This window comes from Motacilla alba, chromosome 3, assembly GCF_015832195.1.
Source record: "Motacilla alba alba isolate MOTALB_02 chromosome 3, Motacilla_alba_V1.0_pri, whole genome shotgun sequence".
Lineage (NCBI taxonomy): Eukaryota > Metazoa > Chordata > Aves > Passeriformes > Motacillidae > Motacilla > Motacilla alba.
This window is the reverse complement of record NC_052018.1, coordinates 56,671,733-56,696,981: the sequence shown is the minus strand read 5'-3', so window position 1 is coordinate 56,696,981 and position 25,249 is coordinate 56,671,733. Positions and strand designations below refer to the sequence as shown.

General features: G+C 44.5%; 1 protein-coding gene across 3 annotated transcripts in view; it reads right to left on the bottom strand.

Moving 5' to 3' along the window:
* The window catches only part of MYB (MYB proto-oncogene, transcription factor), a 28,214-nt gene extending 8,547 nt beyond the window's left edge, over positions 1 to 19,667 (bottom strand). Inside the window, exons 1-15 of one of the 3 annotated variants that reach the window (XM_038133802.1) lie at positions 19,444 to 19,599; positions 15,756 to 15,873; positions 14,070 to 14,141; positions 13,316 to 13,408; positions 12,704 to 12,924; positions 10,922 to 11,159; positions 10,105 to 10,185; positions 9,600 to 9,704; positions 7,989 to 8,246; positions 6,539 to 6,904; positions 4,882 to 5,024; positions 4,161 to 4,275; positions 3,949 to 4,074; positions 3,163 to 3,273; positions 2,420 to 2,527 (exon numbers count right to left, since the gene is read on the bottom strand). In XM_038133802.1, coding sequence (XP_037989730.1) covers positions 2,420 to 2,527; positions 3,163 to 3,273; positions 3,949 to 4,074; positions 4,161 to 4,275; positions 4,882 to 5,024; positions 6,539 to 6,904; positions 7,989 to 8,246; positions 9,600 to 9,704; positions 10,105 to 10,185; positions 10,922 to 11,159; positions 12,704 to 12,924; positions 13,316 to 13,408; positions 14,070 to 14,141; positions 15,756 to 15,873; positions 19,444 to 19,466 — 2,178 coding nt within the window. In that variant the 5' untranslated portion in view covers positions 19,467 to 19,599. Of the gene's footprint in view, positions 1 to 2,419; positions 2,528 to 3,162; positions 3,274 to 3,948; positions 4,075 to 4,160; positions 4,276 to 4,881; positions 5,025 to 6,538; positions 6,905 to 7,988; positions 8,247 to 9,599; positions 9,705 to 10,104; positions 10,186 to 10,921; positions 11,160 to 12,703; positions 12,925 to 13,315; positions 13,409 to 14,069; positions 14,142 to 15,755; positions 15,874 to 19,443 lie in introns of all 3 variants that reach the window. The other 2 variants (XM_038133803.1, XM_038133800.1) reach the window with 2 other exon arrangements.
* Positions 19,668 to 25,249: the final 5,582 nt, after the last annotated feature.

The window sequence follows — 25,249 nt, the reverse complement described above, 5'->3', positions numbered from 1 at the left end:
GTGCTCATGTAGGAGGAGGGTGAGATACCAAACTCTAAACCAGGAAGGGCAGAAAGCATAGGACAATAACGTGCTAAAATCTGGTCAGAAAGCAAATGATGTATTTTTGCTTTGTGCAGAAAGCAAACAGTAAAAACAACAACAAGCACAAAGGCTAACATCTCCCATGGCTTTGCACCCTTTAGACATGCTATGCCCAAGTCACATGAGTCCATTCACACTGGGTTGGAGGAGGGTAAGCATCAGGGACAGAGCAGCAGCAGTTTCTGGTGTGAAACAGAGCCAGACTACACATCCTTTCTGAGCTGCACAGGGCCACACTGCTCCCCTCTGACATGAAGCCAAGCAGCTTCACCATTCCTTTTAACCACAACACCAAGTCCAAACCAGAGTGTGCAGCCATTGGCAGACAATACTGCATTGTTACAAAAAGTCTGTATTTCATTCTGAAAAAGCTGTCTGTGCCACCATCACAGAAACCCCAAGCCCCATTCTTCATTTAAGATTACATTTCAGCTGAAAAGCTCAATGTTCCACCATCAGAGAGAACAATTTTACCTTCTTACTAGTACACCAAGAAGCTGCCTACTAACTATTCATTTTGGGGCTTTTTACAACTACTTTTTCTTTCAGTTCAACACACTTTAAACACTGAGAGGAGTTGGGAAGTCCTTTTTAACTCAGTTCCTACTTAAGAAAAGGTCCTCTTTATGCAAACAATGAGCATACCTGACTTTTAACATGGTTTTCCTGAGCAAGGACTGAAGAATTGAATCCAGAATGATCCACAAATTGACTCATGTAAACTTCCTGAACAAAATCAGCATGAGTGAGGACAGAAGGTTAAACAAGCCCTTTCGTTTATAGCAGCTTGTAAAGAAAATATTTTTAGATAGCAGGAAACATAACACTGGTACGCCAAAGATCAAAAGATCCTATTTTACAGACCTCTCAGATCCTTCTTTTTTATTACAGCCAGAGTGCAGGCAACTACCACTAGCAGGACAACACACAGCCCATGCTGCTTAGCTACCTGAAAATTTTGTCCTAAAATCTATGAAGGAGCCCAGAGTTTGGCTGTTGGGACACAGCAGGGCTGAGCTCTTGGGGACCAGCAGCATCCTCCCACGTACCCACCAGGGAGCTCCAGCAAGCCCCAGCAAAGCTGGAGATCCAGGCTCCTTTGCCACGAGGTGGGTCTGAATTCAGCCCCTATATACTGCCCTAGATCGGGGTAGTGGATCTGCAAACCCTTCTCTTGGCTGTCTACCATAGTGCAGCCAAGAAACACAGCTCACGAGGGAAGAGCAGATAAACAATATTGAGCGTGAATCTTTGGCCCCCATGCCAAGGGGAGTCCTAGTCCCTGCTCTCCAAAGCTGTTTTTCATCAAATGATTCTGCAGCACAAAATACAAGCCTACTCCATGGCAAACTGTGCCAAATGGGGACGTGTAAAATTTTACTATCTCCTTTTTTAATGCCTGGCTAGAAATGCCTAATCAAAACCAGCCTTTACTCATTCCTTCCTACTGTAAATAAGCCCTAATGTAAATTCTGGAAAGAGGGAGAAAAGAAAGGATTAGCCATGTGGACTATCTGTCTGAAAGTCAGGAACTATGGAGTTACAATTTCCTTCCTGACAGTGACTCACCCTGGGGAATGAGACACTTTCCTTTATTTCTCCCATGTGGAGAAGGGCTACAAAATCACTTAGTCATCTACCTTGGAAATGCAGAAATTATGTTTTGTTTTCTGAATGACTTGCTGTGGGTTTCACCTAAAGTACACAAGAGCTGCCAAACTGGCTGCTAATGACTTTGGTGGGCTTTGGATCAGCCCCTGTGCAACAGCCCTGTTTTAAAGCACAGCAAATGTCTGTGTTTGTTAACATTTGGCAAAAGCACAGGCACATAAACCCCAGCCTCACATCTGACTTACATTACAACAATCACACATTTAGCCTTCACTGGGGAAAGGCCATCCTGGAATGGGCAACACTGGCCACACCTGTGCCAGCCAGGCAGCGTAGAGTCTCTCCTCTCACCCCAAGGACAGTCACAGGTTCTGGCCACCACCACACCACTCAAATCTCCAAAACAGCAGTGCCACCTACAAGAAGCCTATAGAAAAAAAACCCCTCTGGTCCACGTTAATTCTCAGTCCTGCCAATTCCACACCGCACCCAGCTGAGTTACAACACCCCACACACAGGGTTGGGCCCTGTCGAGCTTCCTGGCTCTGCTGCAGCCACTGTGCCCTCATGCTCCACAGGCAAAGTGAGATCCTCAGCCACATTCATCTGAACATTTCATTCTTCCATACTCAAAACTGGTCTGTGAAAAAGCACTATATATATATTTATGGATGCATATATGCATTTTTATATACAGAGGATGATTTTATCAAAGAATAATTACCTGTAGAGGACTAGCTAGTGGCCTGTTTCTAGGTACTGCAACTGTTTTGTGAAAACTATCATCATCTTCAGACACAGGCATCTTCAAAATGGAACTGGTAAGAAGATTCTGAACAGAAAAAGAAAAGGGAAAAAGGTTATCAGCAACTCATGAGAACAACCTGAATTGGAATGTATTGTAAGTAAACTCAGGCTGAGTGCAGAAGTTGCTGCACTGGCCACAGCCACAGGTGAGGAGCAGACCTCAGAGCCTGGTGTCCCTCGGACTTGGCTTTGCAGGGGCATTGCCTTGTGCAAAGGTCTTCCATCCAGTGAAAATCCCAGGCTGAAGAGTAACAGTAACACTGAATAGTCCGTAAGCCCTGGCAATGCAAAGGGAACTGTGCTCATGCAAGGTCTCTTTTGCAAAAACCAAGAGAGAGTCTCTCTCTCTCTTTCACCAGTTTTTAACTCCTTGATCTAGTAATTTCTGCACACAGGTGCAGGCATCCTCCAAGTGCATGCTCTTCAAAGTCTGTGGGCTGCAAAATGACTGCAAACTTCTGAAACCTTCTATAGGCATCAGAGTGATAATTAGGAGTAGCATTTTGCTTTTTATGCTTAGTACAGGAAAATGACAGAAATAAGGAATAAAGCTTACTTGTGAAGAAAATCAGAAAAAATATTCTCTTTCTCTGGCATTTAAGAATCGAACAGGGATGTAAAACAAAGAATTCCTTTGATGGTGTGAAAACTTATACTTACTGGCACATCTTCCATAGTAGACCCAGGTGTAAAGAGCTGAGTGTTCAGGTTTTCTCCTTCCCAATGATTTGAGCAAAAAAAATTTCCAGCTTTATCTGTTGGGGACTCTACCTGAAAGCAGAAAAGTCATGATTCAATCACCACATAACTGACCAGGAGATTTCTGTCAGATGCTTAACAAATTGAATAAATATTCTTCACAGAGGTGCATAATGCATGTTTACAGTAACATTTTTTACAGCAGCCTTGCTCTTTGCAGAAGAAAAAAGTTCAAGGTTTTCCAAAAATTCCCCATCTATAAAACTTTGAATACTTGCACTCAGTGCTCTGTCAGTATTCAGGAGTTTAATCCCCTAGAAAGGATTGAGAATAAATGTATTTTTAGAACTTTAGTGACAAAGTAATATAATGCAATGTCCTCAAATGTTCAGGTTTCTAAGTCACTCCATGGAGCTTGGTCCCCATGGGGTTCTTCTATACTTTTCACCAATATTTGAAAGATTCAATCCAAATTCACGTCTAATTTTTCTTTTCTTTTTAAGTTTCAAACGAAAACTGCATTAGAACGGCCCAAGCAAACCCCTGCTGAAAACAGCAGAAAGACTTCTATGGAAATCAATGGGAGATGAATTAGACATGCCTAGTGTACTATATGGAACCGACACTAAGATCTTGGGGCTCACATGAAAGAACAACAGACACAGCTATTTAATAGAAAAGGCATTGCTATAAGTTTCTCAGCAAAGAGTTCTGAATTAAATTGCCTCAGGTAAGTTTGAGATTTACCTCTTGTTTGATTTTCTTCAGCAAAGGGGGTCCACTTTCATGTAGCCCAGCCACTATTGCAGATTCCTCCGACTCCTGCTTGATAACATCCTGCAGATCTTCTACAAGATGAGTTGGAGTTTGAGGCTGAAAGAAAGAAACGTTATATCCAAGTCCCAGAACATCCCTCTGCACTAATATCAAAGCAACTTTTATCATTGTTTCCTTCTTACCAGCATCTTCAAAGGACCGTATTTGATTTCCTGAGCTGCAAGTGCGTTTTTGAATGGAGTGGGTGTTCTTGGAGAGCTTTCTAATATTGACCTCTTGATTGCTGGAGTCCTGAAACTTTAAAAAGAAGGAGAGGAACTTTAAAGGAAGATGCTTGGAAATACTAGCTCTTTACAGAAATGCATGCATACAGGCAGTATTGTTGTAAGACTTTGGAAAATATTTCCCCATCATCCTGTAATCCATCTTGCTTTTACAGCAGAGCATCTCTTTGACTGTGGTAAGGTATAATGACTTTATTTTAAAAAACTGGTGAACGTATGTGCATGGTTTAATAACCTACACCTCAATAGTCATAAAGTGGAATTTTTACTCCCAACTAAGAAAAATCTGAATGTGTGAGCAAACAACTCTGCAGGAAGCACGGAATCATGGAATGGTTTAGGCTAGAACAGTCCTTAAAGATCATCTAGTTCCAAACACCCTGCCACAGGCAGGCACACCTTCCATGAGATCAAGTTGCCCAGGGCTTCATCCATGGATAGGCCATTCACTTTTCTGGCCAGCCTGCTCCAGTGCCTCACCATCCTCTCAGTGAAGAATTCTTTCCCTGTATCTAACCTAAACCCTCCCTCTTACAGCCTAAAGCACAGGCTGACCCAGCACTTTGGTTGCATACAAATGTGAAGACGTGAACCTTCGTGAGTGCGACAAGAGACTTACAGATGGTTTTCCTTCTGAGCTTTGAAAGCCTGGTCCCTGTGGAACGGGGTGCTAACTGCCATCTTATGGCCACACACCGGCGTGGAGGTAAGTGCAGGGTTGTCCAGGTTCAAGTTTTCGTGATTGGATGAGGTGTTTAAGAACTGCACGTGTGGAAAGAAAAAAATCAACAGGAACATCCAGGTTACGTGGCTGACCTCTTAAGCTGACGTTATTCAACAAAAGAAAAATAAATTGTTGTCTTCTGATTGACACGAGTCACTCTGCTCAGACCCTATGATGCGAGAAGGGGTATGTGGGGTACCTGACTACATTGTGAAAAAATCCTCAATGGTTTGGCTCAGGAAGCTCGAGAGGGAAATTCTAAAGGAAATGACACTCTGTTCCAAGGAGAAAAACTTTCCACCACTTTCAGTGCCTGATGTGGATTTTCTCCAAATAAATTTTAATTAAGACCAGTGTGCCCAAGAAACTGGGTGAAAATGAGCAAGGGATGTTTCAAAAACAAACCCACAAGAAACAGGGTTAAATTCCACAAATATTTATATGGGGCATCTAGGGGCTTTTAGGGCAGTGAAAGTGTTGATGACAGGAAAATAAATTTCCTGTCATCTCTCTCAAAAGAAAGTACTTCATTTTCAGAGGATAAAATGAAAGCTGCCACTTGTGACGGGTGCGTGGAATACTTTGGAATGGAAACAGCTGACTGAAAAAGAGGCAGCACTATTTGTTTGGAGAAAATTGCTCTTGCATGAGTTCTACCTAGTAACCTAAAATATTGTTTCTATTTCTAGTCTACAAATCTGTGAGCATAGAGGTATCCTTTATTCTGACAACAATTCAATGTATTCCCTTCTAGATTCTGTCACTTTATAAAAATGTGGTATGTAAGAAAATCTGGCTTTCACTGGAAAAATGACATATGATTAAAATAGCTAATAGGTAATGGGAAATACAGCAAGAAATCATTACATGAAATCTTTTCCTTCATGAAATAGTGTTTCTTTGACATCAAAGACTAAAGCAAACCAACACAGACAAAAAAAAATCCAAAACACTTTTAAATAGTGCTACAGCTGTGAAACAAAGCAACCATCATCAGGAATTTGAAAGTGCACACCAGGCCATTTTAACAGGCCATTTTCCTCCTCATTCCTATTCCACTCCAACTCTCATGGCCTGGGCAGAGGATGGCAAGTGTGATTTGAATTTTCTGGTTGTTGTCAGTTTGTCTCACAACCTGAATGCTATTTAAATGCAGTTTGGGGTTTTCTAGGTCAATGAATCATACTGTAAGTGGACAGAGATGGAAAGTATCACAGATGATCAGAAATGTTAAACTCTAGTAGCTGGAGTTAGCAGCAAGAGGAAAGCTAGGGGTCACACTCCCCTACAAAAAAGATCCAAAAAGGCAAAAAACCAAAACACAAAAAACCATGCCCCACAGATGAATTTAAAAGTCAAGAATCAACAGTTAGCTTGCTGATTAACTCAAGTCAGCAGTGAAGACTAGGAGCAGTGAGAAGATTCAAACACGGAGTGAAATCAACAAGCACAACGGTAATTAGTCATTTGTTCCAAAGGATTAGTTTCTAAATTGTTAAGACTGGGGTGACTTTTGAGAATTAGTAACATCTGTGCAGAAGTCTTGATCTACCTGGGAGGGAGAGAAGGGCAGGCTTTTGACAGGGGAGCGCTTAGGAGGAGTTGAGCTGCTGATGTCAGCTAGGACCAAGGTGCTACCGTGGCCACTGGCTGAGGGGCTGCAGTGCCCTCTCCTTTTGCGAAGAAGGACCCACGGAGCCACACTGCCCTGTGAGGCAGATAAGGTCTTTGGTGAGCCAACAGAGCCCTGACTCGACATGACTTTGCTCAGATTTGTGGTGGGCTGTCCTTGCGGTCTACAAGCACTGGCCCCTCTTTGCTGAAGCTGCGCGACTTTGCCTGAGGGAGCTCTGCTAGCCGGAGTGTCTGTGTCTTCAAAGAATTCAAAACTGCTGAGATCACCCCATGATGAAGGATCCTGAAACAACGTGGGAGGCACGGAGCTATAAGACAGTGTATAGTGCCACCTCATGAAAACACAGTGCTAGGATATGTTTGTAACCAACAACAACAACAAAGTCTTTCCCGGTTCAATTCAGCCTGACCCTGTTCATGGGAGCAGCAGCACTGTGAACACAATTTGTGTTTTCAATACATACCTTGATCTTATCAAACTGTCTGACATCCTAGTAGTGTTGCTGGCAACCGAGTCCCTAACAAATGAGTCAAATTATGTCCTTACTATTTGCTTGCCCAGTGTTTTCTGCTTGGTATGATGATGGTGCCTTTTGTTACAAAAAAATGTGTGCTGTAGACCAAGACTGGCCTCCTCCTAACATGCAATGCTGCTCTGGATGTGCTCCTCCTAACATGCTAACATGCAATGCTGCTCTGGATGTGCTGAAAGGGAAATGATACCGAATGAAGCAGACACCTCTGCTTCTGAAGGAGATTGCCAGCAACAAACGTAATTGAATGTGCTACTTCACATGTAGCATCCCAGAGACTGGAATGATAACAGGTCCGTGTCAATGTCAGCCAGATACTTGACATTTAAATGTGTGTTTACAGACCTTCACATTTGCCAGAACAAGTCCCTTAAACTTTGAAAAGCAGCGGTTGAGGCTGTAACTAAAAATTCTAGAAAATTATACAGATACATGAGCGGCCACACCCAAACCTATGGCATGTGTCACTTCAAATATCAGTAAATATCATCTCATGGTTTAAAATTTTTCATGGTATCTCTGACTGTATTTTCAGGAGTCTTAAAGTTGAGAGATTGTTTCAAGCTCCTACTGTGCACCTTGCCAAAACTCACGCTCCCATTCCAAGATGTAGCGGGAAAGGGAGACACCCAAAAAAAGCATGTGCATCCATGCTTGAGGGCTTCATTTACAAGCAGCTGCATTTTGTCATGTTGGAAGATAAGCTTCAGATCCTGGAGCAACTCAAAGTTACTCGGGGAAAAAAATCAACAACCACATTTAGGACAATCCCAGCTCCTCACCCCTTACTCCTTGACCATGCACAAATCCACCTGAGGCGGCGAGTCTACTTACGGAGTCTATTAACTGGAGTGTTTCAGCAAATTCTAAGAGATTCTTAACATTATCCAGGATGTTGCTCTGGTGAACAATCATGCACCGGGCAGGGGATGCACTTTCCTCAGGTAAGCAACCGTGATCCACCGGTGGAGATGGAGTACAGTGGTGATGCTCCCCCAAACAGGAAACAGGTGCACTGTCACCACTGGTCCTGGGGCTGTCAGCAATTGTGGTGCTGTGCCAGCCGGGGTAGTTTGATGTGTGGTTCTGTGTCTAAAGGAAGAAGAAGGCAAAAAAAAAAAAGAAGAAAAGGGAGGGGGGAAAGGCAGAAGGAACTTAGCAATGAAATTGCACAAGGTGTCAGATGCCACTGGAGGAAAGATAAAAGTAGTTGCATCATCATCTAAAAGCTTATGCCTATGAAACAATTGTCAAGATGTTTCCTTTCATCAGTGCAAGATCTTGTTTTAAGTAATACTGGCATTGTATTTGTTATCCCAAAGTTACCTCATAACTTACTTCCAGGATTATAGGCATATGTCATTACTAGCACATAATCAATTCATACTTTGTTACTCCAAGTGCTCAAAAAGTGACTGCAAGTCCTTTTCTGTAAGAAGCAAGAAACGGCAGGATTTCCCTACTGAGCGCTCAGCACTGTAGAAGGCTAAAAGTTTTTAGAGTTAGAGTTGCTTTTGTCTGCTAATCTCCTTTTCTTCTGCTATCCCTGTCTAATGCTACAGCTTACACCAATGCAATGAAGAGGCTGTCAAATCAACGTGGTTAGGAAAGCAGAAGAACAAATTAACAGAAGTTTCTTTCCAGTGTGATCATGCAACAGAAGAAATTGCAAAACATTAACTAAAGTTAAAAAGTGGCCAAACTAACGTATCATGCATGCAGTTCTTTTACTATTCATTGAAATATTACCCAAAAAAAAAAAAAAAAAAAAAAAGAATCTGCTGGCTATCACCTATCTTCAAAAATGATTTTGGGGTTCTTGGCTTTGGCGATGGTGTTAAGTAGTTACACAAGGGTTTTCACGCATTAACATCCAATGGCATATACAACGAAGTATGAGAATTCAGAGAATTCAGTAATAGCCAGCTGTTGCTCCACACATGCAGTTATAAAGAATCTAACATTATTCAGAGCAGTAAAACAAATTCTCAAACATGCACCAAGTGTGAAGCTTACGAAGTATATAAAACACAGCTGAAGGAAAGAATATGCCAGAGAAGAAAAATCTAATGCACAGGCACTACATTTTCATCACATGAACCATTGCACACTTTCAAGAAACACAGATCCCATTATCGATTAAAAGTCTGTAGGATTTTCAATCTTGGTACAGTCATCATGTTTCCAATATTACATCATGTTATGGAGCCCAATCCTGCTCCCACTTTGCAAAGTAAGATGCCAGCAAAATTTTTGGATTTTTTTTTTCAATAAAAGTATTCACGAAGCAGATACGGATTACATATGTGCTATGTTTCATCCTTTTAAAACGGAAATATAGAGCCTTGATTAGTACTGAAGGCAGAGGGGGAGTAAAAAGTTAAAAAGACAAGCACTGGGGTAAGGCTGCTATCCCTCCATCCAAGCACACAGTGACAATCTTACTGGTAATGCCTGCTGCCCTTTCAGTTCATTCTCAGTCGACATTAGTAGCAACTCTAATTCCTTTATTCGCTTTTCTTTCTCAGGGTCTTCATCATTATAGTGTCTCTGAAATTAAGAGTTAAGGGAAAAGAAAAGATAAAGGTCTGATAGGATGTAGCAACTAAAATGCTTATGGTTTGCCGACCTGTGGTTATAACAGCCAAATTAGATTCCAAGATGAAACAAATGTCAATTGTGTTTTCCACCACCAAAGTCTCTGCTGAATTTCAGTATAGACATTTGAAATGGAGAGAGTGAAGGCCATCACACCAGATGTCAACTACTGCATTTAAAATCCACTTCAGAAGGAGCAATTATTAGCCATGTTAGAACTCCCCGACCTTCCCCATTTTCTCTTTTCACCACACTTAATAAATTAAAATGTTTCCTTAATGTACGATGTCTGCATTTTAGTTTATCAAATATTTAAGAAATTGACTCTTGAAATAAGGTTCAAGTTATCTACCTGGATAGCTGCAGCAGCTGGCTGAGGTACATTGACAATATTTACATGCAGTGCTACTGGATACGGGATCTGACCAGGAACCTAGGTCAAAAAGCAAAAATTGGTTATTTCCATCATATTATCTGCTTGCATTGCAAATTTGTGTTAAATATACTTTGGTGTTAGGTACTTAATATTTGTAGTCTGTGGAGATGAAATAACAAAAAAAAAATGTTTACAAGAAAAGTAATCATGTTTTTAGGAATATGACAGCGAGCATTAGAGAGGAAGAAAGAAAATTCATATATGAAATATTTACCCTTCCTGAACAGGAAAAGATGAATAATTTATAGACACATTTGTAAGAATTTTCTAAATTGAAGTGAAAAAGCAAAAGATGCAATTTATTATCATCTAAAACTCTACAATGCAACTGTCTGAAGCAGGAGCCTGTTTCATTATTAATCAATAATAGAAAAGAAATCTGATTAAAAACAATAGTTGTTCACTTGGTTCTCACAGGCAACCCACAAACAGAATACTACTAAAGAGAATGTGGGAGATTTTGACATGGAACACAGAATTAACCAGATTCAACTGATGTTCAAGAAATTTAATATTCCCAACTCTAAGAAATATGTTAACTGCTCCCAAGGCGTTAAACCTGCTGTACACCTAGTTCCACCCCCTGAATGCCACCAGTTTGAAATGTACACATCCAAGTCCACCAATACAAAGAAAATCCTTCAAGCTGAAACCAGGCACGGCCAAATTGCCCCCATCTGTTCAACCAGGCAAAACAAGCACCCCCTCCACAGCGACATTTCCGGGCACTCACGTTCTGTGGCTCAGGGATGTGGTAGTAGGGGTAGTCACTGCTCAGTGGGGGCTGGCTGGCCACCGGCAGCTGGGCGGGTGGCGACGGGTTGTGAGCAAAGGCCATCAGGTGGTTGTTCTTCTGAAAGCCAGCGGCTGCTGAGGAGTGGCAGGCTTTGGAGGACTCCTGCAGGTAGCCCTCCTGCTCAACCTTCCGGCGCATGGTGGAGTTCCAGTGGTTCTTGATAGCATTATCAGTTCTGCAACAGAAATACAGATGTTTGAGGAGCTTCAAATAGGAGCATTTCCAATTCACACAGGTCAATGGGAAGGGAACTGCTGTTGGCATTTCTGTTTAAACCCTGAGCTCTTCTCTGACCTTCCTCCTGCCCCCACCACTACAGATGCTACTCCCAACTTCTCAGGAAAGATGCTCAGTGTAAAGGTTATGGAAAAAGAAAAACAGATTTTTACATACTTTTTAAAGTAGTCTCTCATCCTCAAATGAGAGACTCACTCATCCTTACTTACATCCTCAAATTGTAAGAAATTACTAATTTCATCTTCACCTCATTCCTATGAAGTGAGGAGACAACAAAGGCTAACATCCCTTCGAGGCTATCCGAAAGGAACACCAGCATCACCTTCCTATATTTTAATATTCAGTGAAGTCTTATTGTGTCTCATTGCTGGAAAGAAAGACTGTGGAGAACAGCTGTGAACAGACTAACTTCCAAGCAATTTTCCAGCTGGTCACCTAGACAGCAACAACAACATGCTGTACACACAAACTCAGTAAACAAAACTGTTGGGATTTTTCTTAGATGCAGAAAAACTGAGATTCAAATCCTCACATATGTGAGTCAGGAAAAGCAAACTTACCAACTTTGTGAGATTTTGAAGAGAACACTTTAAAACAGCTCTGCTATTTGAAAAACATCACCACTGCATGCTACCATTCAAAGTAGTATCTGTAATGTGTGGAAGCCACAAAAATACTTCCAGGGGCTAATTCCTTTATTGTTATCTTCTAGAAGGTGAAAGCAGCCCAGAGAATGACTGCTTAAAAGGCTATCATGATCTTAGGCCTTATATTTAGGGCTTGAAGATGTTTTATCAAATAGCAGGAAGAAAAGTAGGAAGGGAAACTTCTCCCTTGCTTACATTATTTGCTTGCCCACATTTTGAGTCACTTTTAATCAAGCAAGTAAGACACTGAATCTTTGAATTTATACACAAGCTGTACAAAAGCTTTCAGTGAGACAAGTATTTCCAGGACCAGAGTTTGAGGAAAAAGTTTCTCCTGTTTTACACATGGTTTTTTAACAGGTCAAAATCATCTGGATGATTCAAGAGCAATTACAAAAGTTGAAGAAGCCTTCTCTTAAATAATTTTGAATAAACAGACTGGATTTCATGTTGAAGGCATACCCTTAGCTGAACGTAAATTATGTTCCATTTGCAGGGCCTGATCCTTCCCTGTAAAATCGATTTAAATTTTGACATTCATCACAAGCACAAATAAGACTGCACAGACATTTAGGAAACTCTCATGGTCTTGCTCCAGTTACTGGTTTTTTTACCTGTGACAAACATAAAAGCCTAAAAAAACAGCATGCTACTGTGTGTACTGACCAAACAGTGAAGTTCCCCACTGAGAAAAAAGCACATTGGTGTCACTGGCTTCCCAAGTTTAGATTCCAAATTTTTTTTTATTTATACAGTGCAGCCTGAGGCGACCAAAACAGACTGCTCAGACCTGCAGCTTTTTCCTTTTTTAAGAGCTAAAAGCATATGTCATTACCGTCCAGGCAGCAACTTTGCAATCTCTGCCCATCTGTTTCCCAGCCTCTTGTGTGCCTGGTAAATAATTCTATCTTCCTCTTCTGTCCAGGAGGTTTTCTTCACTTCTGGATTCAAATGGTTGTGCCACCTCTCCCTGCACTGTTTTCCAATCCTTCCCTTCAAATGCTTGGCAATGACAGACCAGCGCTTTGGACCGTATTTCTGCACGAGCTCTATTACCTTCAAAGGACAAAAAACTGCCTGTATTTAATGATGCATGATGAATCAATGAAATTTTTTTCTGTGGTGAAGCAATATTTTTGACAATGTTTCTCAAAACTGCCAAAGTAAAACTAACAGGATTAAGGTTCCCCACTTTCCATTCATATTTTTTACCCAAAAGGAAAAATCTGGTAATAGTTAAGGCATTTCTAGACTGCAATTCCACATTACAGTGCTGTAAAGCAACAGTAATTTATTTGCATAGCAAACTTAGAAAGCACTGCACAAATACAATCTGCCTCTGGCCATAATAATGTTGAGACCACCAAAGTTTCCAGGAGTTTTGCCCCAACACTTGAAATCTGCTCGTAAGGCATTAATCAGACAGAAAGAAAAACTGATTACCTACCCTTTGATCCTCCTCTTTAGTCCACGGACCTTTAATAAGTTCTGGGTTTAGTACCTTCTGCCATCGGTGCTGGCACTGAACATCTGTCCGATTCTAGTGAAATGTGAAATACACAAAGTGGATAATTCTTTAGAAAAGAATTAAGCAGAGTGAGAATGCTCTTATTTACATACACTTGTCTTGATGTATTTCCCTACCAACTAAGACTACTAAACAACACAGAGTGATACAGTAAGTCTGAGAAGAAGGTGGTCAACTATCAATTTGCTCACAGAATAGATAAGGTTTCCATTGCTTCTGCATTGAGGAATCCATCACCGAAACTACACAAATTTTATCTTCCCCATCTGCCCAATAGCTGGCATGCTTTCACATGCAGTATTTCAGCAACAGCCAAACACAAAGAAATCTTCTTCAAAATCATACTTGCAATTCACCAAAGTTTGGGGTTTTTTTGCTGTGCTGAGACATTTTGTTTCATTATCACATTGACCATCTACTGTGCAAGTCCCCATCATCCCCCATTTTTGCTTGTTTGATTTTTTCCAACCCTTTCTGAGAAGTGAAAAGAAAAAATAAATGTAAGGGTTTCCACAATAATCGAAGTGCATTTCTAAGGTCTCCATCTGTGGAAGTTTTATATCTCCCCTGAAAATGCAACTATAAAGCAACCACTCCCCTTCCCCTTTATCAAGGAAACCCCTTGATAAAGGGTTGCTACTAAGCCTGGAAACAGAAACCAATATCCACTTACAGGAAGGAAATTGGCAATGACTTTCCAGTCTTCTGTGCCATTCTGCTCCACAAGCTTCTTCAACTTCTCATCCTGAATCATAAAACCACCCAGATATAATTAATATTACAATCTCTTATTATCCAAATGAATTATTTTTTAAAATTTGTTCTTGTAGCTTCTTATGCATCTACTTCTGCTTTCTGAGTGTAAGGGAGGGTGGTCTGTAGATTTTGCACGCTTTTAATTCCTAGAGAATAAGATTTTTCTACTCCTTTGGATTTTGGTAGGTTCTTTACTGTGTTGCAGGAGAAAGACTGACTTCTGTGCAATTCTTTGACTCACAATATACATTCCCATTTTACTCATCAGCGCACTGTAGCTGTTATTCTTGGACTGGATTTACCAGAGGAAATGGGTGTTTAGATGCCAAGCATCAGAATAACCCTGAAATTCAGTCACGCTCAGCTACCCAGGGACCTCTGAAAAACACAGCCTTAAGATTTATGTGTCTTGCATGTAATGGGAGTTCCAGTGATTTGCTCATGGCCTATCCACCTACAATAAATGCACAATAAAACTAACAGCTCCTTTTTGCTCCTGTTCTCTGCAAGGGGGTTTTGCATACTTGTAAACGGCAAAAAAAAAATGGCCCAATCTTTTTAGTGATAAGGCCAGAAATATAAACTCTTAAAACAAAAGAAACCAATCTTATGTACTGGGAGAGATCAAGATAGAGTAAAACAAACCAGAAATGCCCCAAGAGATGAGAGGAGAAGAGTAGCCCTCTCCTTCCCCAGTTAGCACCTCCCAGTACGCTCCCAGTCCATGCAACAGGACAATGGTCCTTGGACCTCATGGCCATCCTTTCTTCCCTGGCCACATGACAATGACATCCACCTTTGTAAGGGCAGACTATGATTTAAAATAAATAAAAAGCTTGCAAGGGTTGACCTGCCACTGTTTTTACATCAATACACATCGTTAGAGAAGAGAAAGTAAAAACACAGCTCAAGAACTGTATTAATGTATTCCACAACAAACTCAAACCAGTTAAATGGCCAAAGGAGATCCACCTGGCAAAGGAGTTTGACACCACAATTTTCCCAGAAAGTCAGCACAAGGGTATCATAACTAATTCTGACCTTGAAAAGCAAAATACATCCTGAATGCTCAATTTTGGTACTTCTAGATTTCTCTCCTCCAGCTTTTACTTTACTTCCGCTTGGAACCATAACAGTGCTATTAAAGTGCAAAATTCCAGTGGTACAGAAGGATGCAGCAGTTTTAGCCACAGCGGTTTGCGGCTGTGAGACACTGAACACGCATGGATTCTCGCATAGCAACAGTTTCCAAACAGAAGGAGGAAAGTAGCAACGATGAAGCACTGCTACAGGTGGTTTGGAATCTGCTTCTCCACCAGGGATTACACAGAGATTCACACATCACATAGTTTAACACAGAGCATGGTGGAAATTAAACTGTGTTGATATGTTTTACTTAAAAGGTAAGAACTATGCTCAAAGTTAAATAAAACACAGAATGTAGCTAGTGTGTCAAAAAAGTTGTTATCAGAGATGGGACTGTCACTGAAGTAAATTTGCAGATTAGCAACATGGTGAAGAACATGAAGCAACTTGGAGAAGAATGTGATCCATGCTCTCTCTTATCTTTTTACATGCAGGAGAGGCACGAACTTGGATTTACCTCTTCACGGGTCCACCTGGTTTTTCCTAAGTGACGTTTTCCAGCCTTAGGAAGCAGACCATCATAGTCGTGATCATACACCTCAACATCTTCTTCATCCTCATCACTACTATATATACTGCAAAAGGAAACACAGCAAGACAGAGTAGAGCATGAGGATGGAGCTACTTAATTACAAAACACAAAAAAACCCCCACTACAATCCTTACAAAGGTTACACAGATAAAAGTTTTAAAACTTGCACAACAAGATTTTGTTCTGCATTCTGTTGTTCTAGTATTCTGAACTGGTTCTGCTGTTTTTGGTATCCACAGATACAGCAAAGGGCTGGCAACCTTCGTATTACTGTGCATGTTTAGACCTGCTCCTAATGTTAGATCAGTGGTGAATTACACATTTGGCAAACTTTCAACCAATGAAGGTTTCAAATTAAAATACAATGTTTGGGACAATAAAGACAACTAGAGGCTGTGTCCAGTACACGAGTACATGTTTAAGATCTTTAACTTGTGCCATACATTCTGAAAAATATTAGTGGTTTTGTTTGTTTAATACAGCAGATTGTTTTACTGCTCCAAAATAAAACCAACAGCGTAGCAAAACAAAAAGCTAAACAATAACCTTGTTTGAGAAAATGTTTATGGGCCCTATATGAGAAGGCACAAGTTTTTACAATAAGTAAAGACAGTAAGTGGCAGCATTAACATGCAATAAGCTCTAATATAAAATATGCCCTCCATTTATGGGTTTGGACAGACAAGGACTGAGGACAAGTTTGTTTAATCCTGCAACCAACAAATGAATGACTGAACCCTTCTATAGTCTCCATTTCTATAACTTTCATACCTCTAATCTATTTCTAAATCCCTCTTACTGTTTTTGAAATACTCTGCTCACCTAATTCATGACTAAGGGATTTCCCCAGAGGCTATCTATGGGTAAAAAGGACTCCATGACTCTTTTCACAAACAACACCTTCTCTACCTAGCTAATTAAATCTAAAAAAGAGTGTTTTGCAACAAGACATGCCTTTCTGGTGGACAGTATTTTACTTCTAACTTTTAAGGTATGAGCAGCAGTTCTGATACTTCAGCTAAGAGATGCTAGCCACAAGTGTTAGAAAGGAGTCAGTGTCATTAAGATTAAAAACTGTGATATATCTGATGGTATGACATGCTGTGGTAGGTTAAAAGTATTACTAAGACATTAAAATAAAGTTATTTTGTAATAAAATCAACAGGCTCTGTTTATGCTGTTAACCTGTTTTCAGGAGATTACTTTCAATTAAGTTGCAGTGAAGCATGGTGACTGTTTGTCAAGATGCAAACACCTCCGAAAGGCAAGCTGCTGAACACACATTCTTTAAAAGTACTGGGCTAATCACACCCTACACCTTCCACCCTGTTTTCTGGCCTGTGTCATCTCAGAGCACGTTTACATGCTACATGTAAAAAGTTTTCCACAGCCTGCTGTGATGCGTGAGGTCATCCTGCAGCCTCTGCCGGGTGCCCCTGACTCACCCACCCACCCCATCGCTACCACCCTCAATTCACGCCCACCGCGCCGCAGTCCTGCAGCCCCACGATTCACTCCCTATTCCCCAGAGCCCATAACCACTGGGAGTAAGCCCCGATGGAAGCTCCCACTCCGCACCCTCCCGTGCTTGAGCAAAAGCTCCCACGCTCCAGCTGCCACAAGCGCGGCTCCGTCCCCAGCCGCCGCTCAAAGCAGATTCACTTTTCTCAGTGACACACAGAGACAGCTGCGCCGCTGCCCATATGCCAAAGGAAGTTTCGTGGCACAGTTTCCAAGTATCATTTTGAAAATGAGTTTTCCGTAGACGGCAGCCAGCAGGTACGAATCCATCGGCGGCGCTTCCTGCGCCGGAGGGAAACGCCGCTCTGCAGCAGCAGCACAGCACCAGCGGCCAACACGTTTAAGGACTTCAGTGCGGGGCCAGTTCTGTAACACGGTTATTTAAATGACTGGGGCCTCGCTGGCACCGCAGAACCGAGCAAACTCCACTGTACTACCTGCCTTCTCTAGCAGGAGAAAAGTGCCCGGGGATTACGGGACCGTAGGTAGTTTCTTCAGTCAACCTGGCCCTCAGCACTGTTCTAAAACTTTATTTTGCACCTCCAGCCGCAGCCCCGAAGCCTCCCCCCGCAGGCGGCTCGGCACGGCACGGCGCTCCGCCCGGCCGGGACAGCGGGAGTCCCCCGGCCGCCCATCAGCGCTGCGCTGTTCGCCGAGGCAACCGGCTTGTGCAACGATACACGGGGGGGAAAAAGCGAAAAAAAAAAAAAAAAGGTAAAAAGAAAAAAAAAAAGAAAAAAAAAAAAAGAAGAGGTGTAGAGGAAATGACTCGCTGCTGTTACCGTGATTGAAGGAATTCGGGCACCAGCCCCGCGGGGCAGAGCCCGCGCCCGCTCCCGCCGGCGCGGCTCCCGCTGGATCAGGCGGACACCGCATCGTGCGGCCCCGGCCTCCCAGCCCCGAGCGGCGGACGTGTCCCTGCGGGAGGCGCCCGCGAGGCAGCGGTAGCTGTCCCTCTCTTTCGGGAGAGACGGGCCGGGTGATTCACCGCCAGCTCTAGCGACAGCCCCGCTCTGACACTCAAAGTACAGCCCGGCGCTCGCTCAGCGGCTCTCACCGCCTCCTCCGGCACCGCAAGCCCCTCTTCCTTAGAAAGAACCCACCAAGTCCCCAGTCCCACCGGACGGGGCTGGCGCCCGGGAAGCGACAGGCAGGGCTGCGACCTTCTCCCCTGTCACAGCCAGCCAAAGGGGAGGGGAGGAGGGGAGGATGCCGTGCTGCAAAGAGAAAAAAGCCTCCACGTGTCCGACCGGCCGTCCCCGGCTAATTAGACAACAACCCCGCTCTGTGCGCCCGCGCGGCAGCGGGGCCACGGACGCGGCCACGCGGCGCTACCGCCCCGTCCGGTCCAGTCCACCGCCTCCGGGGCACAGCCGCCCCCGGGGCACCGCCGCCCCCGGCCACTGGCGCGGCGTGGCAGGGATCACGCTGGCCCGTGTGCGCGGCAGGCGGGCGGGCACGGGTGACAGCTCCGGCCGAGCGCTCCGTCGGACCCGCAGCCCCCCGCCCGCGCTGCCGCGCTCCGGCATGTGCCGAGTGGCGTGCACCGGGAAAAAGCTAAGCCGCTCAGGCCAGAGTCGGGCTTCCAAGGGCGAAAGGGCCGCAGGAATAAAGGAAACAAAAAGTCGAGAGAGCGAACCGAGTCCCCGCACCCGCTGCCCACCTGTCGCCTCACCCGGCCGGGAATGAATGAATGAATGGGACGGGACGCGCTACCTGCCGCCGCCGAGCCCGCCAGACATTGTCCCGCCTTGCGGCTGCGGGGCGCGCAGCTCCGTGGGGCTCCGCGCTGGCTCCTGCGGGCGGCGAGCCCCGGGCCCCCGCAGGCGCGCAGCGCGGGGCCCGAGCGCCCCGGCACCGGCGGCTCCGCGGCGCGTCCCGCTGGGCTGCAGCTCCCCCGGAGCCTCCGGAGGAGGGGAGCGCCTCGGCGCCGGGGGCGGAGTACACCAGGTGCGCGGAGGACGGGGGGCTGCCCGCCCGTCCGCCGGGCGAGCCGGTTGCCTGCTGCCGCTTTTCCCCTCTCCCGTCCCGCTCCCCGTCTGACAGGCGCGGAGCGCAGCCGGCCGTCCCCCGCCCGCAGACAGCGGGTTACCTGTGCCGGGGTCTCCGGGACATCCTCGCACCGGCCGCTGGGGGAGGAGGACGGGGGAGACCGAGCCCGCGCCCGCCGCCGCGCCCTGCTGCCGGGCTGCGCCTGGGCGCTCCGCCGCCGCGCACGGGAGTGCCGAGGAGCCGCGGGAGGAGGAGGAGGAAACAGGTTGAGATTAAAGAGTAAACTCTGTAAACAGAGATGCCATCAAACAAAGGGCCCTTGGACACTCCCCCTCCCGCCAAATCTGGCGCCCCTGCAGTGCGCAGGCGCCTGGCGGGCCCGTGCCGCGGCGGCGGGGCGCGGGGCGGGCGGACCGGGGCCGCGCGCCCCACGGGGCCCTCGCGCCCCGCCCATCCCGCGCGGCAGCGGCGGGAGCCACCCGCGCCAGCGCCGCCGCCGCTCCCGCGCCGCGGGCCCTCGACGGCGCGTCCGCAACCCCCCCGTGCCGGTGCCCGCACCCTGCGGCTGTCGCTGACGGAGCTGTCGGGACGGGGGGCAGCCCCTCTCTCCCGGGAACGGCGGGTGGCCGAGGCGAGTCTCGCCGTGGGGCGAGAACTCTCGGGCGAGACCCCGCGACCACCCCCCGGCCCACGCAGGTGCCTCCCGCCGACGGGGGGAGGGTGGGCCCTGGCGGGTGCACCTGCTCCGCTCCCTGCGTGGCGTGCGGGCTGCAGCGGCTGCAGCCCTCGGGGGCGAACAACCCCCGCTGGCAATAGAAAGGGAACTCGGAGGGGCCCGGGGCTGCCCGGGGCTTGGCTGCGGTTGCCTGGCCGCGGGGGATTTCTGCTATAGTTCCCCTTGCTGCCGCCCGGCGTAGATGCTGCCTGCCGCCGCGGCGGCGGGAGGGGCGACGGGTGTCCGATGAGCTCCAGAGAACACGTTTTTTGATACAGAAATGAGTCAGGATGTGAAAAATGGCGAAACATGCAAAGTTCCCAGGCTGCGCTGCTGCTTGAAAAATCATGGCTTTGCAGCGGTTTCGGCGCACTCGCCCTTTCCTCAAAGGCCCGCGGCTCATCAATGAGTTGCCGACGGGGCGGGCCGGGCCGGGGCGGGGCCGCTCCCGAGCCCGCGGCGCCGCTGCCGGAGGGCAGTAGTGGGCTGCGAGGCGGGGCGGGCCGGGCCGGGCGCTGGGCACAGCCCGCGGGCAGCCCCGCACCGCCCCGCCGCGGCGCTTTGCTCCCGGGGACTGCCGCGTAACGCCAGGCACCGGCTCGGGCGGTGCGGGGATGGACACGCAGCCGGGGCTGTCTCCCCGAGCGGACACATCCCTTCTTGGGATCACAGCTCGTGCTAAATTAGCCGGAGGGTGCGCGTCGCTCCTGTTTTGCCCTACGCAAGCCTCCGGTAGGAGGTGCCGCGTCTACCGGCCTCTGTTTGCCTACCTGTAAAAAGGGTCTGCTGCACCGGGGACCAGCGTTAGTGCCCAGTGAAGGGGCTTTGCGCAGTACCATGTCTGTAAAGCATTCCTCTGCGAGGAAGTGTGTTGGGGGGTTAATCTAATCTGGAAAATTGGAAGACTAATTCAGCTCTGTTCTACACCTTTGTATAAAATGCATTTTGGCATCAGCTGAGAACAAAGCTACTCATATCCATAGGATTTTTAAGCTGTTTTGTAGTTTGGGGTTCTTCTCCCAGTAAATATGTATTTGGGCAAAGAAGGAAATCGGGAGGCCAGGGAAAATACAGAAAGATGTCTCAGTGTCCACAGTGTTGCCAGGTGTTTGGGATATTACTGTTGCAAAATCAAAACTGATGAGAAGCCACAGGAGTGTAAATTTTTTGTGTGTAAAATGTTCCTGAACTCTTTACCAAAACTAATTTAGAAATAAGAGAGTTTTCTGGGTGCTGCTCCAACAGTGATTGTTGCTTACATACACAGGAGGCCCAGAGCTGGGCCTGTCATCAGTGCAGCTGTAAGGATATGACAGAATTCACCGGATCTACTGTTAAGGATATGTGCTACTTCTCTGTGACTGAAAATGCATGTTTCACTGAAGTGGTGTGGTCATTTTGCCTACTGTATCCCAGAGAGGTGCAAACAAAACTGTGCAAGGCTATCTCTTCCTTCTTCAGCAGGCAACACTTTCCCTTATTGATTTTTGCAAATATTCCAGTGTTAAGTGAGATAAATCCAACATCTTCCAGATTTGGATGTAAATTTGCTGAATAAATGCAAAGAATGTCTATTATTGCTCTCAAGAGAGTTGTTAATATGCACAATTTTGTTCTGACAGTTTTTTTGCAAGGCTACATTTCTTTTCCAGTGATGCTGAAGAAGCACATTTTTTCATCCCAGATTGAAAAAAGAATCCACTACATTTGGTTTATAAGATTACATAAAATTGCAAATAAAACACATCTTAATGTGTTCAAAACAGAGAGGGAAATGACACCTCTGCTCCAGGTTTAAAGGTCAATCTTCCACAACTCACTCTGCATATATAAACCCCACTAAAATCAGTAAGGTGTGTGCATGCACTCCATTCCTAATGTTTAAAATTTAGCTAGAAACAAGCCACAACTCTACTATTTTGCTTTATTTCCTGAGCATCTGTAGCTTGGGGGACTTTGATATGTGCGGGTTCTTTATAATATATTCTTGCCAAAGCCCAAGAGAAAAATCACCCTTCTGCATCTCAACTTACATAACATATGCCTTAAATGTGAAGTAGCATACTTCTTCTTACATTACCCTTCCAACTTTATTAATTAGTGATGTCTCTGAGCCTATTTAGAGTAATTGCATCAACTGACAGAGTAATTGTAAACAGTGTAACTGCATGTTCTGGAGGTTGTTTTTTTTTCCTTGCACGAATTATATAAGTAATTTAATAAAAGTAATTATAGAAATGTAAATACAAGTTGAATTACTTGATTTCCTGCACCTCCACTACAAACATAAACCTCAAGATGAAGTTTAAAAGCACATGAAGAAAGTTTTAAGAATCCTGGTTAAACATCAAATCTGTTGGTGTCAATCAAATCTATGTTGTCTTCTTCCTTACTGTTTTCCTGTTGCGATCTGCTGTTCAGCTGGCATGGCTTGGGCTGAGTATTGCCAACGTCAGTTAACTAGGCATAACCAAATAGAAAAGGAATCGTGAAGGAAGTTCAGCTGTGAGAAGAGCAGTAAGCCTGAACACCAGGATTTTCCAAATGTACAGCAGATAGTTGCATACTTTTTTTTTAGACTTTGGAACATCTCAGCAGCAGTCTCTACCTATGTGTTCCTATTTTTTTCTGTGTTTGTCACAGAATCTGCAAGGAATACTGTGAAAACAGTGTCAAACAACTTGTATGATTACATGTGTTTTTGTCCCATCAAAAGTCTTATAAATTGCCACCTTTCCCTCTGGTACAAATATATTTTAGAATTCAGGAAGCATTTTTATAAATGTATGTTCTTGTGTGCTTTTTTGTTTACTTTCTGCATTTATTTCAGCCTGTGTATCATAAAACAACAAGGAACTTTCACTTTTTTAGTTTCACTTTTAGACTGTAGTTACGGTAAAGTTTCAAATGCAGTTGTGGTATTTTTATAATTGAACATGAAGTGATTTTTGGTATTTTAGCCAGAAATGTTTTTAATAAATATTGTTAATACATCTGAAGCAAAATAAAAATGTTTGTTTTCCTTTGATGTAGACTTCCTCACAAGTTCCTCATAAAAGGAGATAAGAAGATTGATTAAAAGTTATGGCGAGGGCGGCAGGAGACCAGGGTTTAATGCCTCTTTTATCATGTATAGAATTATGTCCAGTGTGCATTAACATTTTTGTTCTAGTAACCTGTTCAGTGTGTGAGGGCCAGGCAGTTGTCTTCCTGAGGGATACCTGCCTCAAAGGTAGCTGGATATGTTAGCGCCCAGATTTGCATGTATGCTGGGACTCCAAGAACAACAAACACTTAGGTGTGAGTGGCAGCCACCTCCCTGCCCTGAAAATGGGCATAGCCTGGTCCTGGGTAAGGCCAGACCAGATGGCAACAGATGTGGGCCAGCAGGAGATGCAGCTCCCTTCATGCCATCACATTCACATTTTTTTTGCAGCCAGGCTGGAAGGCAAGAGGAAGGGTAGGAAGATGACTGGAAACTTTTAGCAGCTGGAAACAAGGTCTCTCCTAGGATGTGTATCCCTGTGTTTATAGAAGGAAGAAGTGGCTGGCTCCTACTCCAGCAGTGTAGATGGTGTAGCCTAGATCTTTAAGTCTGTACATCAGGTTTCTGCATGCACAGGTTTAGAGCCCTCTAGACCAGTTACCCTGATTATAGCGGAGTGCCTGCACTGAAAACCCAGTGTGTTCTGGTGTACAACAGAAATGAGATAGCAAGGGTTCAGACTTATCAGTTGATTGCATTATATCTTTTTCTTTATTCATTTTGAAAGTATAGTTGACCTTAGGTCAGGTAGCAATAAGAATTCAGTGATAAGGTGAAACTGAATCAATTGAAATTTTATAGAACTTGATGAAATTAGGATCTTGAGTGAGAGAGCAAAGGTAAACCTTACACTCATCAGCAGAGGCTCTTTTTTGTGGTAAACCCTCTTTGTTTGTGTATGGCTTGAAAGGATAGTAATGCCTGAGGCCTTCCAACTGCAAAAATAGCTTACTATAGGAACTGAACACATGTTGTACAAAAGCTGTTTTTTCATTTGTTCTGAAACAGCACGGTTACAGTAGGTGCAAAAAGAGGCTTGGGGCAAGTGACACGAGATCTTGGACACCAGCAGAACCCCATGTCCAGTTGGCTGCCCAAGCACGGTGGGCTCAGTGGTGTTCCAAAAGCAGGGCCTCCTCTGAAAACTAGCCTTTCCATGTATTGCCCTACATCATCACACAGAGCAATCTAATTTCTTTTTTAAACACAGTACTAACAATAAGAAGCATTCATGGTACATATTGCAGCTTCATCTTTTTAACCTGCAGCAGAGTACTGACATTGAAAGTAATAGAAAATTTGCTATATGGTGGGGCATTGACATTGTATGTTACCAGAGTACCTGGAGCAATACAGCCTTTCCAACTACTTTCATCATACATGAGATGATGTAATTTCTTGACTTTATTTTATTGCTAGCAACTACTACTTTAAAAGCCATCATGATGTTTATTTATTTATTTTTTAAATAAAATACGATGTGATAAAAATATTAGACAAATTTGATTAATGACAGAGGAGAGGACAAATAAGTGAAAACATGTGCAAATAAGCTTATTTTCTTAAATGATTCCTTTAAGCATACTAATATGTCAAAGAACAGCAATATGCATTTCCAAATGATAAAGTAAACCCTATTCACAAAAGAAGGGATTTGCTCTGTGTAGATGTTTACCTACAAGGGTGTGGTTACTATAATGTATGCCTGGCTGGCAAGCAGAGAGGCTTTTGTTCCGTGGTTGCTTTCAAAAGTGTCCTCTGAGGGAGGTGCACCTCTGCGCCAGTTTAGCAGAGAATTCCGTCTGTTCCTCCTCTCCCGTTTTTGCTCTTGTAAATGCAAAGCAACTCTGGTGATGTCTCTTAAGCTTCCATAGATTCACCTTGCTGTACCTGAAAGCAGAGCTTAATCTATAAACTGTAGCAGTGTAGTTGAGAGTAAACACGTGTAAATGAGTTTAGTCACTTATTTGTGCAATGCACAACACACCAAGCTCCTGCAGACACCAACAGCTTACATCTAGCCCTTTTTCACTGTCATGCTGCTGGAAAGGCCTGGTTCCCAATTACAGCAGTCTTTCTTCCCTCTTGTTCTATTGACTTGATAAATTAGAAGGAAATACAAGGTGATTTACACCAGTTTAAATA